Source organism: Ornithodoros turicata, chromosome 8 (assembly GCF_037126465.1).
Source record: "Ornithodoros turicata isolate Travis chromosome 8, ASM3712646v1, whole genome shotgun sequence".
In the NCBI taxonomy this organism is placed as follows: domain Eukaryota; kingdom Metazoa; phylum Arthropoda; class Arachnida; order Ixodida; family Argasidae; genus Ornithodoros; species Ornithodoros turicata.
The window spans coordinates 38,465,259-38,479,379 of NC_088208.1; the positions used below are offsets into that span (position 1 = coordinate 38,465,259).

Here is a 14,121-nt window from a genome sequence, read left to right on the forward strand (position 1 = left end):
TTAACGATGCCAATGTTGCCGTGTTGCTTCGTGAAATCGTTCCCCTCTTTCTGCTCCATATTTGCAGGCTTATTTATCGACATACGCAAATAATTTGTATTGAACTGCATTATAAATAATTAATTATAAATAGGTACCTTGAAGTGAATTTGTTTGTTTAAGAAATTGGTAGTCTACGAAATCAGAACCAGATGTCGTACCCTGTAAACATCGATTTCGAAGTGATGGCGACGGCCAGCAGCAGTGGAATAAGACATGGGTCTTCCTGGGTTCAAAGAAAAATTAATTTAAGGCCACAGCATCGAGGGGCTCACTTAATAACAGACGAGGTTGTGAAACAAGTGCCAGAAATATCCCTGTTTGCAGTTGGACTCTTCCATATACAAAGTAAGCTGTTAGCTGGTTAGGTGTCCGAAGTGCTTTGCCCCATTGCGCATATTAAAATAAGCCTATTACTCTGACTGTTCTTCAGAATGTCGTTAAAAAAACAAATATTCCAAGGTTATCAGGTTCGAAGTCTATTCAGCCCCGAGCGGTTCTATCGGCTCTCATGACTGCCGTTGATGGAGTGACTGGAGTGTCATAACCCCCGATCTTTGCCCTTGACTGAACCGAGTGTTCCTTTCCCGTTCTCACTTTGCGCTGGTGTTTCCTTAAACCGCTTCTGTTCCATGTTTTAATACCCTTAATGTGACGGAGCGATGCCACATATAAGAACTGGCCTTGAAATAGCATGCTGTTCTGTTGCTGCTTAAACAGTCGAGGCAACTGTTCGATTACAAACTTAGTAGTTGTATAACGTTTTCGTCTGCTCCCGTAAGACTGCATCGCATGTCCGTCGTTTTTGTTCTTCTGGAACTTCGAATTTGTGACCCGTACATCGTTAATGATCGTTCTGTGTTTTGATACGAGGATAATTGGAGTTATTTTGAATTGCAGTAATGCACACATCTGCGAGTCTCGCATTGAATGAGGTAAGTACTCGCGCTGAGAACTGATATTCTGTACTTTGTAGTATGTGCCCAAGGTGTGTTGTCGGGATAACGTGTTCTGTGTTGCTTTTCATGCGTTCCTGTAGAATTGGGACCCTGATGTGAGGTCAGTGATGAACTGTATTTTGATCTGACAAAAATGTAACTCTAGATTAGATAACGTGACGCTCAATTGTATGGTTTAGCCTGTAGTCAAGTTCCTGATTTCATTATAATTTCAGGGACGACGTTGAAAACTTTATGAACAAGCTCGTTCCCGAGGTGAGTGACGAAATTTGTGATATGCAGCAATGGTGCCGTTGATAGCCTCTGCTATCCTCTTGCCACTATAAAACTATTCAACATCCCATATCAACTAATTGATAGTCTTGCACATTTCCGTGTGTTGCAGTCAGTCTTATAGGTGGCCTTTATTATGCTTGAAAGTTTTCTTTACGCCGTTGATGGTACAGCTGTATGTCCAGAACTTTGCCGTTACTGCCAATAGTTCCCGAACTAGTCTGCAGCTCAAAACCGCATTCGAACCACCAGTCCCGTTGATGGCTTTCTAACGAGTTGTAGCCGCTTGTAAATGACTATAGTGCCTGTAGTACTGATAGTCTTTAGAGGGACGGTCGCGTCCTTTCCTATCGATTTCAAAACTGTGGTGTCATTTTATTCCTAGTGGACCACAGTGTCGAAAATCCCACTCGAAATAGTGGCATAGTTTGACTGATGTAATACGTGACAAGCAGACGACAGATGTTGAGAGTGTGCAGGAATTCACTCTCGCTAGAAAGAGGCGCAAATGTCCAATCAGAGCACGTTCCTCCCCCTCCTCCTCCTCCTCCTCCTCCTCTTCCTCCTGTTGGGGAGGGACGTCATGCTGAGCTGCCGCAACTGCGGAATCAGCGCCGATTTCTAAAAATGTGCTTTTTTTTTTAAATACATGAGAACTTTTTGGATGAATAAAATTAGCCAAGTAGATCGTTGACCAATGCAGACATAGTCATTTCTGTTTCATGGGTGGGTTTCCAGATGCGGCCGTCCCTTTAAAAGTTATTCTGAAAGCCATTCTGACAGTTCTCTGATCTCTCGCTTCATTACATTTGATTGATTGATTGATTACTTGCAGAATCTTCCGTACCAGCATTCCTGTGAGGGCCCTGACGATATGGTAAATTTTGTCTTTATCCCTTTATAAATCAGTGGTGCTCACACTTCCCAGTGCCATCTCGGTTGGTGTTCACAATATTTTTTCCGGCTATTACCTAGAGTAGTAAGGAATTTACTTTGCAATGCCATGGAGTAAATCCGACGTGCACTTTCCTTCTGTAAAAAAAAAAAAGGTTTATTTGGCAAAGTTTGGAGATGAACTGGGAAAATTCAATTTCTTTCGAATTAAATTTGATAAGAGGGCTCAGAATAGATGGCAAAATCTCCCCTGAGATAAAGAGCATTGACCCCATAACCTTCAGACAAGTAGATTTTTCAATACGATTTTTTGTCACGTCATGTGAAATACCCTGTATGCGCACACATTAAAAGATTAAAGTCTTTCACACATGCGCGTGTGCAGAAATGTTAGCAACGGCTGAAGCAAATAGGTTATGAACAACATAGATTAGTGCTACAATAGACTGACATGCAAGATGCACCAGGCAGGCTATGCCCAGATCTTCAACTTGTTTGTATTCTGTAACAAACGTTAAAGCATCACATCCCCCCAGGGATTGTCACAGGCTCCTGTGTGCAGGCCAGTCACGATGTTTTTGAATTCCAGCCTTCCAAAATGGTTTTCGTGTGTCTTCACACGCCATTTGCAGCGCACAAACTTTTAAAAAAAATAACAATAACGCTCATTATGTGTGAGTTTGAAACACATGCACTATGAAATTTGGTACGATTTGGGTACAGTACTGTGGAAAAAAAAGATCAGACATAGGACGAAGCAGACGACAGAAGAAGCTCTAAGACCCAGCGGATGTTTTGTTCCAAATGGAAGCTTCCCTGTCGAGAAATTTTAGAAATGAGGAAGGAGGCGAGCGGAATAAATCCACGGGTCCACCAATACGGCCGTGGCCCATGATCACATTTGTTATACAGCCCCTCGAGATGTGATGCCCTGAAGTTATCGTTAGCTATCTTGATTGTGTTTGCTGATGGGATCCACAGCTACAACTAACTGAAGTAGGTAACAGGATTCTTTGCTTTTTAAATTCTTCGCAGCCAGCACATATCAAGGCACTTCTGTTTGGGTCCAGTCTATCCATTCCCATCACAGAAGGAAAGCTAAACCTTGGAACGTGGCAGGGCATCTGGCTCTGTGAACACAGGAATCGGGCAGGTCAGTAAAGATGCAGAAATGATTAAAATGGTGATGACGATGATGATGTGAGATTGTTCTTGTGCTGTGTTCATGATGGTGCTACTATAATTTATAATATATTTATATTATAATATTTATATAATTAATTGTAATATATAATATAATTAATAATATAATTAATTATAATATATAATATTTATTGACATGAAATATATTACCAGTAGAAAAGTCATTATTATTATAGTGGTTATTATTATAATAGCTCAAAATAATAATAATAATAATAATGTTTTATTGGTGCCGAAGTATGGTCATGATGATCTTAATGTTGTCGACCTTAATTAATTAATATTATGTTAGTGCCTAACATATTTAATATTAGCACGAATACGATTTGCAGCGATGTCCATGCTCGTTCCTGGCAAAAGGGATGCAATGCCACATTGTACAGAAACTTCTGTTACTCAGCGGCAACTGGAGGGCACTCAGAGTGCAGTTCAAAATTTGAAATATTACCCAATAACAATGGGACCTTGCGCATTAACATACTTCTTCATCATCAGTCTCCGACAACCATTATGACACCTAAGTTGTTCACACAAGTTGCAAGGTGGATCGTTCCCGGAGTGACTCTGCCACACGACTAGTCTAGTACTTGACTTTTGGGACAAGGAAGGCCTAATCGCTGCTCGAATGTGACGAGGGGCCCTCCATTCAGAACCAAACTCACTTTGACTATAGGCATCGGAAGAAGCTGCCTTTAGCAGTACAGAGAGCCAGTCAATATTCATGAGCTTTGTGTGTTTGAAATAGACTGCAGCGACTGCCTGAAGCAGACGACACCAGGACCCTGTACTGACCGAGCCACCTTCAGTCTGAATGACTTTAGCTGTACACACATTTTGTGACATTCTTAAGGGACACAGTGAAACCTACATTAAATTAAAGACCACATTGCACGTGCGTAACACTGGGTCTAAAACAAAAGAAGTCAGCTACGTGCCGCCTATGTAGTCATCACGAGCCGCAAGCCAGTCCGGAACATAGATCGCTGTTGCTTGACATATTGGGGATTATTTCCCACCAGACGTCACCCCCTAGCTGTTTCACCGCGATTTACTTGCAAATTACAAATATTCATTCCCTGTCACGTGTTACAACTAGGGTTCCTGGTTTCCGGAGTTTATCATTTTTGGGACCTCCAGACATGTGGCAAAAATGCACCCAAAGACAAATTACGGTGATACAGCATTGAATGGGCTTGTAACATTACGAAATAACGGGACAACTGCCGTTTGTCAGCTACACCCGCCACATTCCCGAAGTTCCCAAAAATTATAAACTCCGAAAAGCAGGAACCCTAGTTACAACTTGCGGTGTTGGGTTTACAAGCAACAAGCCGTTAAACTACATTGCCAGCATAACCAGTCTATCCGCTGCTCTGCGGTACCTTTAATCAGTCACTCGTATTTACTACGTATTTAATCGTACGTTATTTTGCCGACAGGTTCGAGGAAAGTGGTGGTGACAATCAATGGTTCCCTGAAAGAATGAAGCGCCCTCTTGATCCACGTGTGTGCCACACCACAAAAAAAAAAAAAGACTCTCCTTCACATTTGTACCGAGCAATGACCAAAACGGGAGGCCGCGAGAGGGCTCTGCTCATCACCCATCGTCGCGCAACACGCCGACCGCGTCGTTCTCCACTTCCATCGTCCCGACAGAAACGCAAAAAACAAAAAGCGCACACTGCCACAATGACCACCCCCCTGCCCGGCCCTGTCCGGCCCTGTCTGGCCCTGTCCGACGTCTCTTTCTCTCTGGGCCCAAAAAAAAAAAAATGTGTGTGCGGAAGAACTCGCAAGTTGGTTGTGCTCCTAAGGGTCAGGTGCTCCTCTGGGAAGTGGGTAGATCATGGTACTGGCTTCGCAACCTCAAGGATGATGATGACGACGACGATGTTGAAGATGATCCACGTTGCCTTTTGTCGTTTTCACACGTACGAGACTTTATCTTAGACTGCGACGAATGGGTTGTGCCGCACGTAGACGCTTGTATAAAGTAGGACATTGCTCTTTTTTTTTCCCCGGTTGAATTTTTACATGGTGCTGCTGCGTTTTTGTGTTTGTTTGTCCGTTTTTCTCTTTTGGGTCGAGAAGTAAAGTGGTCGATTTTTTGGTGGAAGGTGGTTATGATGCTAGCGTCCATGTTGATTGTACTACGATGAGGGTTTGAAATGAATGAGCAGGCTGTCTTGCTGAGTGCATAGTCTTTTACGAATCAAAGCTTATGCTTTTTTGAAGACTACGAGAAATTGAAATTATTTTACTAGTTTACCTCAAGGCCTCTGCGGTCTTTAAGGGTGGTTATGGATGTAAAGCTGTATCATTAATACACATATATATATATTGAAAAAGAAGCGCGCAATGTCAGGATAATTATTGTCTTCACATTGCAACATCAATTCGTATTTAGACAATTTGTGCAACATATTGTGTTCTGGAACTAGTTTGAACTGTCACCTGGAACTGATTGTAGATGCAAGCACACGTCTGCTTGTGTTCAGATAAGTTTGATTCCTATAGGTATTGGTCAATGCTTGGTTTTCTAACTTTATAGAACAAGTTTACAAAGTCGATTTGTCGAATTGGCTTTACTCACAGTTGATATTTGTTTGTTTTAAAGTAAGTCATGTCTCGAACTGTTTTGAACGGGAAATGTTCAAAGTTTGCATTCCCAGGCACACACACACACACTCCCTTGCCTTATGTTTTGTTCCTGTGACTAAACTGTGAACAAGAGTATTTCATGTCATATACCCTACTTGAATTCAAGAAATTGCCACACACAACTTCCTCTGGAATGGTATTAGAGCAATTTTGATAGTATGTGTCTGCCTTCATGTCATGTTTTTCTTTTGTTAGAGGGACTATGAAATTTCTCGAACCCCCATACTTTTTTTCGATGGAAACTGTTCTTCCCGCAGAGAAACTAATATGCCACAAATTTTTCCGGACGAAATCGCTCCACTCTGTGAGAAGCGCGCGCTGGAAATGTCTCTTCCGCGTTCCTCCTCTCCCGCGCATATTTCCCTGCCGATGGTGTAACTGTACGGACCGCTCTTCGGTTCCCCGTTACGTCACCGGTGTTGCACAATGGCAAGTAATGCCGCGAGCTCGCGCTGTGGCTGCCGCCACTGCCGAAATCTGCCGATCGCGCGAAAGCTGCTGTCATGGAGATTTCCACTCCCGATGAACGCATACGCGGGATCCTACGGCGCATGCTCCTGGCGGGATTCCTCGGCTCGGCAACACGTCACGATGACGTGTTGCTGAGCCGGCCGTGGTCGCGTCAAGTTACCCGTTGTGTCTCCGCTCGGCAGCTCGTCACGGCGCGGCGCCAGCTGTCCTCCCTTCGCCGCTCCGTTTAAATTCGCTCCTGAGAAATCCGCTCGCGCGACGAAAGTAAAACTTCGGTTCTAGACTCAGAAAAATGTCTTGTTTCGAACAAAACGAAGAAAAAAATCGTTTCATAGTCCCTTTAAGACAATTTTCTTGACACTTTTGAGGGCAAATGGCAAAACTGTTAAAGGAACAATGAAGAGTTACTTAGTAGTACTGCTCGCAAAACCCTGCGTCACTCATCAAGCAGTTATATCGAAAGCCACAATACAAAATATTTTTGCTGAACAATGTCTTATCATTGTACAATTTAATTGGAATGGGCCTCATCCCTTGGCATGTCGTAGCATAAGTAGGGTTCTTCGTTTTTGGGTTTTATGGTTTTCTAAATTTGTGGGCGGTCGCGTGCTATTTACACACGAGAATTCGGAGAGAAATCTGGTGCTACAATCTCTGTCTGATATGTCATCGGGGAATTTTTGGCTGAAACAAAATGCACATGAAACAAGCCACTGCTGTGACACTGGGACGAGAAATAAGAACCTTTATATTTCCACTCGGAACTCGGGCAGTCAAACACTTGTCCCAGCTCCACAAAAGCTCATCTTTGACTCCTGCAAGAAGGAATTATAAAAGGAGGACAAATAGGTTGTCTGCTATTATGACTCATTTTTCCGACTGTTAACCTAGAACGACAAGTTGAAGGACCGCGGGGATTTCAGGTAGATATCTGGTTTCACCTGAATTCTTGGAAAACTTGTTCGGAGGGGAGCTATAGTGAAAAATAGAGTTTAACCTGAAAACGAAGAACCCTAAGCATAAGCCACCTCGGCCCACTTGCATAAAAGTTGAGTACAAGTCTCAGACTCAATCTCAATAGTCTTGGCCGTGCATTAACCACGCGATCGCTGCTCATGCGAAAAGCGCTGCCAAAGCTATTGAGAACGAGTCTGAGAAACGTACTCAACTTTTATGCAAATGAGCCCTGATCCGCACTTCATGCATACTCAAAATCAAGGAAAGGTAACAGAACCTTTTTCGTTTCCGTTACCGCTTCCGTTGCTGACCCATGTTTGTTTCTGTTTCAGTTTTTGTGATCCCCCCCAATTTCTCTTTTTGGGAAGCCTTAAGGCTGTCACAAAACTTAATAGCTCTAGTTATATTCTCTGAAATCTGTTTTGGGGACTTAGACAACACTTGTTGTCAGACGTTTATTCAAAAATATAGTAAGTGGTTTCTTTCGACACCTAGTTAATACATGAACAAGGTTTTCATGAATGTTAGTCACGCTTGCAACGTACAAGTCACCATGAGTGTATAAGAACTATGCGTCTACTGTTTACTATGTACTTACATGCTCCATTGTTTCATAGTTCATTTTAGCTTTACTTCCTCATTTAATTTTAGTTCACTTCCTTCACCTGTATTCCGTAAATTCGTCTAAATCGTACGGTACAGGATTGGCAGTAATTCAGGTCCTGCAGTACCCGAATCATTACCGTAACTTATTTTTGTTTCCGTTTCTGTTTCAGGCATTCTGAACACGATAGCTGTTTCTGTCACTGTTACCCGCTGTATTTCCTGTACAATACTGTTTCAGTTGCTGTTTCAGGTATTCTGAGCACGATAGCTGTTTCTGTCACTGTTACCCGCCGTATTTCCTGTACAATACCGTTTCCGTTTCTGTTACCTTTCCCTGTTCAAAACGACGCGGAGGGACGTCCACGTCAGTTATTTTCTTACGGGTTTTCTGAACGAGTTGAGGGGTTTCGGGTGTGCTTTCAAAATACTTATGAGAGCGCTTTCTCTGCTTCGTTTAAAGCTCTGCAAGTATCGAATACAAACATTGAACGGACAACATAGAATTAATCACACTAGGAACAGTAGTGACGACATCACTTCTGCATTCAGTCTGCACTTGGTAGGATGGCCTGCGTCGTACGGTATCTCAAGAGGAATATGCACAAGACTGTGTTCTTACGGGAAATACATGCCATTACGAAACGAATACTATGGAAGGTTGCTTTTTGCAACACACCGAGCGAAAATGACATCAACCTTCATTTGAGAGCCCGATGTGAAGTGGGCAAATTTCTCGCGAATGTCGCGTCGTTCCTTTGTGTTTTTTCCTTTTATTCTTTTTTAAAGACCCTCATGCACATGTTTTGAATATGTCTCAAGTGAGAAAAATGTTCAAGCAAAGTATCTGTCATGCTCCAATGTTTTACCAGGTTATGAATGGATCTATCCTTTCATTTGTTTTAACATACCATGAAACAAACTATACTAGCAGTGGAGTACTGAAGCGTAAACCGCTGAAACGTGTCACTGCGGGCCCGGATATGTGTGCAAAGTATGCGTACTTCTTGTATGCAGTATCGTAATAATTAGCAGTAAGTGAAGACGTTACGCTTGTTTCATATTTTGTGGATTTTATGTATCAAATTTTATATATATATGTATAGTATATACATGCTCTACTCTTCTGCACCCCTTAATTATTTCTGCAGATTTCATATGGAGTTTTAATTTGTGTTATGCAATTAAATGCAATAACACCGTCATCAAAAGCAAATGGAGATGAAAGGAAAAAGATCAACTTTTCGTATATATTGCAGGTATGTGCACATGCATATTTTGCACACCTAAGGGAGAGTAAGACTTAATGGAGTACCAAAAGTACTAACCAAATTTATGTAAAAGAAGGCACAAGTTCAGTTTTTTCAGTGGCACAGTTAGTACTAGTCTTAATGATGCTATTGATGCATTGCATGCATGTATTGCCAGCTATTTTTATCTTTGTTCCTGGTCTTATGGTTATTGTGCATACAAATCCGAGCCCATAACACATGACACTTATTGACACCTCTCTGTGTATGGCAGAGTTTTCCAAGAATTTGAGATAAGATATACTTCACAGTGTCACGATACATTGTTTTCATTAATTTACAACTGTGCACTTGTTCACATTCACGTTTGCACATCTTTCAGAATCGATGCATTTTTAAAAACGTGTTGAAGCATTTAGGTTGAAGCATTGAGCATTTTGACGAAACAGCAAGTCATTGCAACAATGACAGAATAGATAAAGAGTGTGTATGTCTTTACAAGAATGATAATGCCAAAACTTTTGTGGAGAACCAGTAGGAGACATTGTGCAGCATTCAAATTGAGCTCTTGCAAACAATTCATGTAACTCGTATGGTTAAGTACGACTGCAAGAGCACTTAACTGATGTTGAATTAAATGTCTAAGTTTTCAGGTTAAGGCTCTCCCCTTAACATTTCGCCCACGGTTAAGCATATTCCACAGTTTCTTGGTTGCAATATTTGATTGCACTGGATAGCCAGGAAATTTTCATTGAAAGTATTGATCTGTGCAAGCATGTTCTCTTCAACAGATTTGATGTTGTTAGTGCAATAAGTTTGAAGTTGGTCAAGTATTGTTCTCAACTTTCGGTGACAATATTCCGGTATTTTCCACGGAATGCCTGTCGTAGCTTTGTTTCGACTATTGATTAGTGAAAGTGAAGAACATGTTGACTGGTGTATCCTCATTAATACATTGACAGGCTGACAATTTTGAGCTTGAGGCCGGTGAGATATTTTTCACAACTTTTTGTGATGGTACTCGAATATTTTTCACTGAGCACTTGCTGTATCTTGAACCTAAAATGTTGATTGATGAATGCAAAGAATGTATTGACCTGTGATTCTGCAAATGCTTGTTGCCATACCTTGATGACACTCTTATTCAAGCTTTGTGAGATATCCTGCCAATCTCTTTTGGATTGTTGCTTCTCAAATGCTTGTAGGATTTAGTTTTTGCTCTGTACCTGCACACACACACAAAGAAACGGCATCGCTTTGTAGCTATATTAGGTTTAGAGGAGTACGTACGAAGGGCTAGATATCTTGGCACTCTTTGATTTCTTCCGTCTCAAGACAAAACCATCCACGGTCTCCAGAATCCGTTTCGTTTTTTGCTACATCCTTCGATGGATCGGAGATTGCTATTTTTTAATGCGTGGGGTTGAGGAACTTCCACACGTACGCACGAATGTCAGACCACTTCGGGGTTCCTGTCACACGTAGCAACGTTTTTGTCTGTCAGTATTTGAGAACGTGTCATTCAGAAACGAAATCTGAGCTGATTAGGGGTGCAGATAAAGGTTGACATGGAAGAGCGGTGACGGGCAAGATAACAGGTGGGAAAAGTGCACAAAGTAGAGTACAAAGACAGTTATTTGTTGTGTAGTAATCGAGGATTGTTAGATGGCCAGTAGCAGTAAAAGTAATTCATAAGCACAAAGCACAGAAAACAGCAGACAACACGGACAAGCTCACTTGGAGCTTGTCTGTGTCGTCTGCTATCTTTTTTGCTCTCCCCATTTTGGAATGTAGACCCATACCGACGCGTCCGTCTTTCAGCTCTCACTCTAGATTAGGGATATTGGGGAACAGACGAAGGAACAAAATGGAACATCAGGAGCACTGACTGGTGGGGACAATCCCTGAGATACTTCGACATCCCCGATCCTCCTTGTACTCGGACTATTTCTCTAACAAGGCTCGCAGACCACCCCAAATTGGGGAAGTCACCCAAAATTGGGGAAGGAAGAAGTTGTGTGAAGGGCGACGTTGTGGGCAACGACCAGCAGAGTACAAGGTAGAAAAAGTGTATGAGGAACACTTCAAAGTAATCCATCTGGTATTTTTTAGGTGGCCGATAGTTCCAAATAGCTGCAAAAGGGTAATTATAAAAACGAAGCTTGGTTAGGGAATGTGTTACTTTAGGGAACAACGTGGGTTGATATTGGGGGACAGTCAAGTGCAAGATAACATACATAAATGTACCTAAAGCACAGTACAAAGCACATTATTTGGTACATATTTTGAGGAATGTCTGCTGCCTCGTAGCTGTTAGAGGGTGACACGTAAATAAGATTCGAAACAATTGGCGGAATGGGGCATTGTGGATTTGGTAGAGGGCGCAGATGTTGATACTGGGGCAGACAAAGTATCTGCTGTAAAGTATAAAATGTGCTCTAAGTATAGTACAAAATACATTACTTTGACATGTGGAAACTATTTGGCCAATAGTTGTGAAGAAGTAATTTGGGATTGGAAAATGAACCTGTTTGGGAATCAAGAAAGTACGAAGGTTCGGAAATTATGGTAAATCTTCATGTGCAGTATATGGACCTCAGCTTGTGATGAACATGCATGTTCGCAACACAAGTTACTGAGCAAAAAAAAATGTGCAAAATTTATGTAATCAGATTCACGTTCAAACTGAAAAAGTATTTCACGCCTTGTACACGAGGATTGGGTGATGTATACAAGGTAGTCCGGGAACAGCGTACGACTTGGTACGTGTGACATGAGCCTTGCCGAAGTTGTTCTGCTGCTTCTAGCATTTTAGGGAATAACTGTACAGACATTGCTACAGGTTATATAGTTCAAACGTGTGCGACTGTTCAGAAGCAATATGTAAATAGCTCACAATTTAGTGCAGGTTTGCAGAAAAATTCCAAACTAAAACGTTGCATTTCATTCGAGATTGGCTACATAGCATTGTCAATGTGGATGCCTGGGTGTGAGAGATTTTTTGAACGATTTACAAATTCTAGCTTTGAACTCTAGCTTTGCATCAAGCATTAGAGGCAGTCTTAACTTTTGCCGCAAACGCTTTCTCTGCCTTAAACAATCATAATGGTAGTAAAACCCGAAGCAGATAAGGATACAAAATTTCTCAATTCCGTTTTATGGCAGTTGTCCCGAAGGTCTTAATACTTTTGCCTTCTCTGGTCAAGTCAGCTGCTATTTCCACACTAGTCATTGTATAAGGAGCTTAAATGACTTCGACTCCTATTTATAGAAGTGGCAGGGTGTTCCAAGATAAAGTGTCTCATCCCATGTGCTGTAAAGAGGGCCAGGAAGCCGGCTTATATTCTCGAAACTTGTGTCAAAGATGTATGGGCTGCATAAAATGCTGTGGAAACAATTTCATATTCCCTTCCTCCCTGCATCGTGGGAAGGCATAGAAAAGATATATTTACTTCTGTACATTGCTGATGGTTATTGTTCTGTTGGGGTATTCTGTTTGGTTGTTGTATATGTACCGTATATCGGCAAAGCTGATGGTTGCACTGACATAGCGTGTCATCTGGGCAGTTGGAACATCCAGGCCTTGCCCATTAATCCTTTCCCAGTGCTTCATTAGCAAATGAAGAACTATTTGTCAAAGGTTCTTCCCCAACCATTTTAACAATTCATTTGCTAAATCGATTCATTGGGAATGCACTGTTCCATTCGAATTTCAGGATCAAAACTTGAAATCTAACGTTTCTATGCAAGTTTCCCAGAATTTTATGCACGCATGGTACAGCTTTTGGCAGTCTGCTCGCATTTTAAGAACTGATCACCCACCCTGCTTGAGAAGATGTAACTTTATCCGGGAACACCTTTCATACTGCAGCAGAATAGACATATTGTTCTGTAAGATTTCATTCATTCTAAATAACGTGCAATTACTCAAAATAAGAAAGATCAACCGTCCTGTAACGTAAAATTGAGATGGAAGACATATCAGTTGAAGCATTTGCTTGCCAGTTATAACTATTTCGAACGACCTCAGTTCCACACAAACATCTCCTCCATTGTATATACAGTTTTTATGTGGAAGTAAGCACGCAGGTCTTTCTGTACATAAGCTCGGAGAGGGTGTATGTTACTTTAAGGTTGAGTGACTCGGTATAACATGAAAGCGTGCACCGTAGTGTGAAATGTGCCAATCATTTGTTGAAAATACTTCCAGTGTGCAAATGAGACTCTTCCGCGTATTGGCGGTCCTGTAGGAAAAAAAAAACGTTAGCGGGAGGGGAAGTTTTTTGCTCAAGGCATCTCTTCAGTCCTACAGGGGGTGCCATGTCACCCAGTCTTCCTGGTGTCTCAAAAATCCTCGTTTTGTTAATTAATAAAGGTTTGGAGTTCTGTATAGTAGCAAAACATGACTTGTTGTGTGTGTCTGCTTTCTTTCTTTTATGCCTCTGCTGCTTCACTTATATGCCTAAACAGAAACGTCGTGGCTTGCTGCTGCCGCCACTCGGACTAAAGTCCTGCTCGAAGCCTTTCCCTCCTCCACCACGTCACACATGTCAAGTCCTGGTGCCGTCTGCTTCGGTGAATCGCCTGAGACTTTTTCAAAGACAGCATACCTGCATGTGGCAATGATTATTCTCAGCTGCCTTCTCCTCAGAAGTCAGCATACTATCCTCCTTCCCGTCCCGCACTCCTTTCTCTTCTCCCCTCTCCACCTGTTCACGTCAGTGCGCCGCGCACCGCCAGCACCGCACCGACCGCACCGCCAACAGCCATTTGCGGTGCAAACCGAAACTTTAAAGCTGGCGACGCGGAAG

The 14,121-nt window shown here is 42.1% G+C and overlaps 1 protein-coding gene across 1 annotated transcript; it reads left to right on the top strand.

Moving 5' to 3' along the window:
* The first annotated feature begins 216 nt into the window (after positions 1-216).
* On the top strand, positions 217-13,716 carry LOC135367262 (UPF0047 protein YjbQ-like). Its single transcript, XM_064600439.1, has 7 exons — positions 217-387; positions 940-974; positions 1,079-1,098; positions 1,214-1,253; positions 2,107-2,148; positions 3,201-3,318; positions 4,808-13,716. Exons 1-7 carry the CDS (start codon positions 225-227, stop codon positions 4,852-4,854), a joined length of 465 nt encoding a protein of 154 aa, XP_064456509.1. The 5' UTR covers positions 217-224; the 3' UTR covers positions 4,855-13,716.
* Positions 13,717-14,121: the final 405 nt, after the last annotated feature.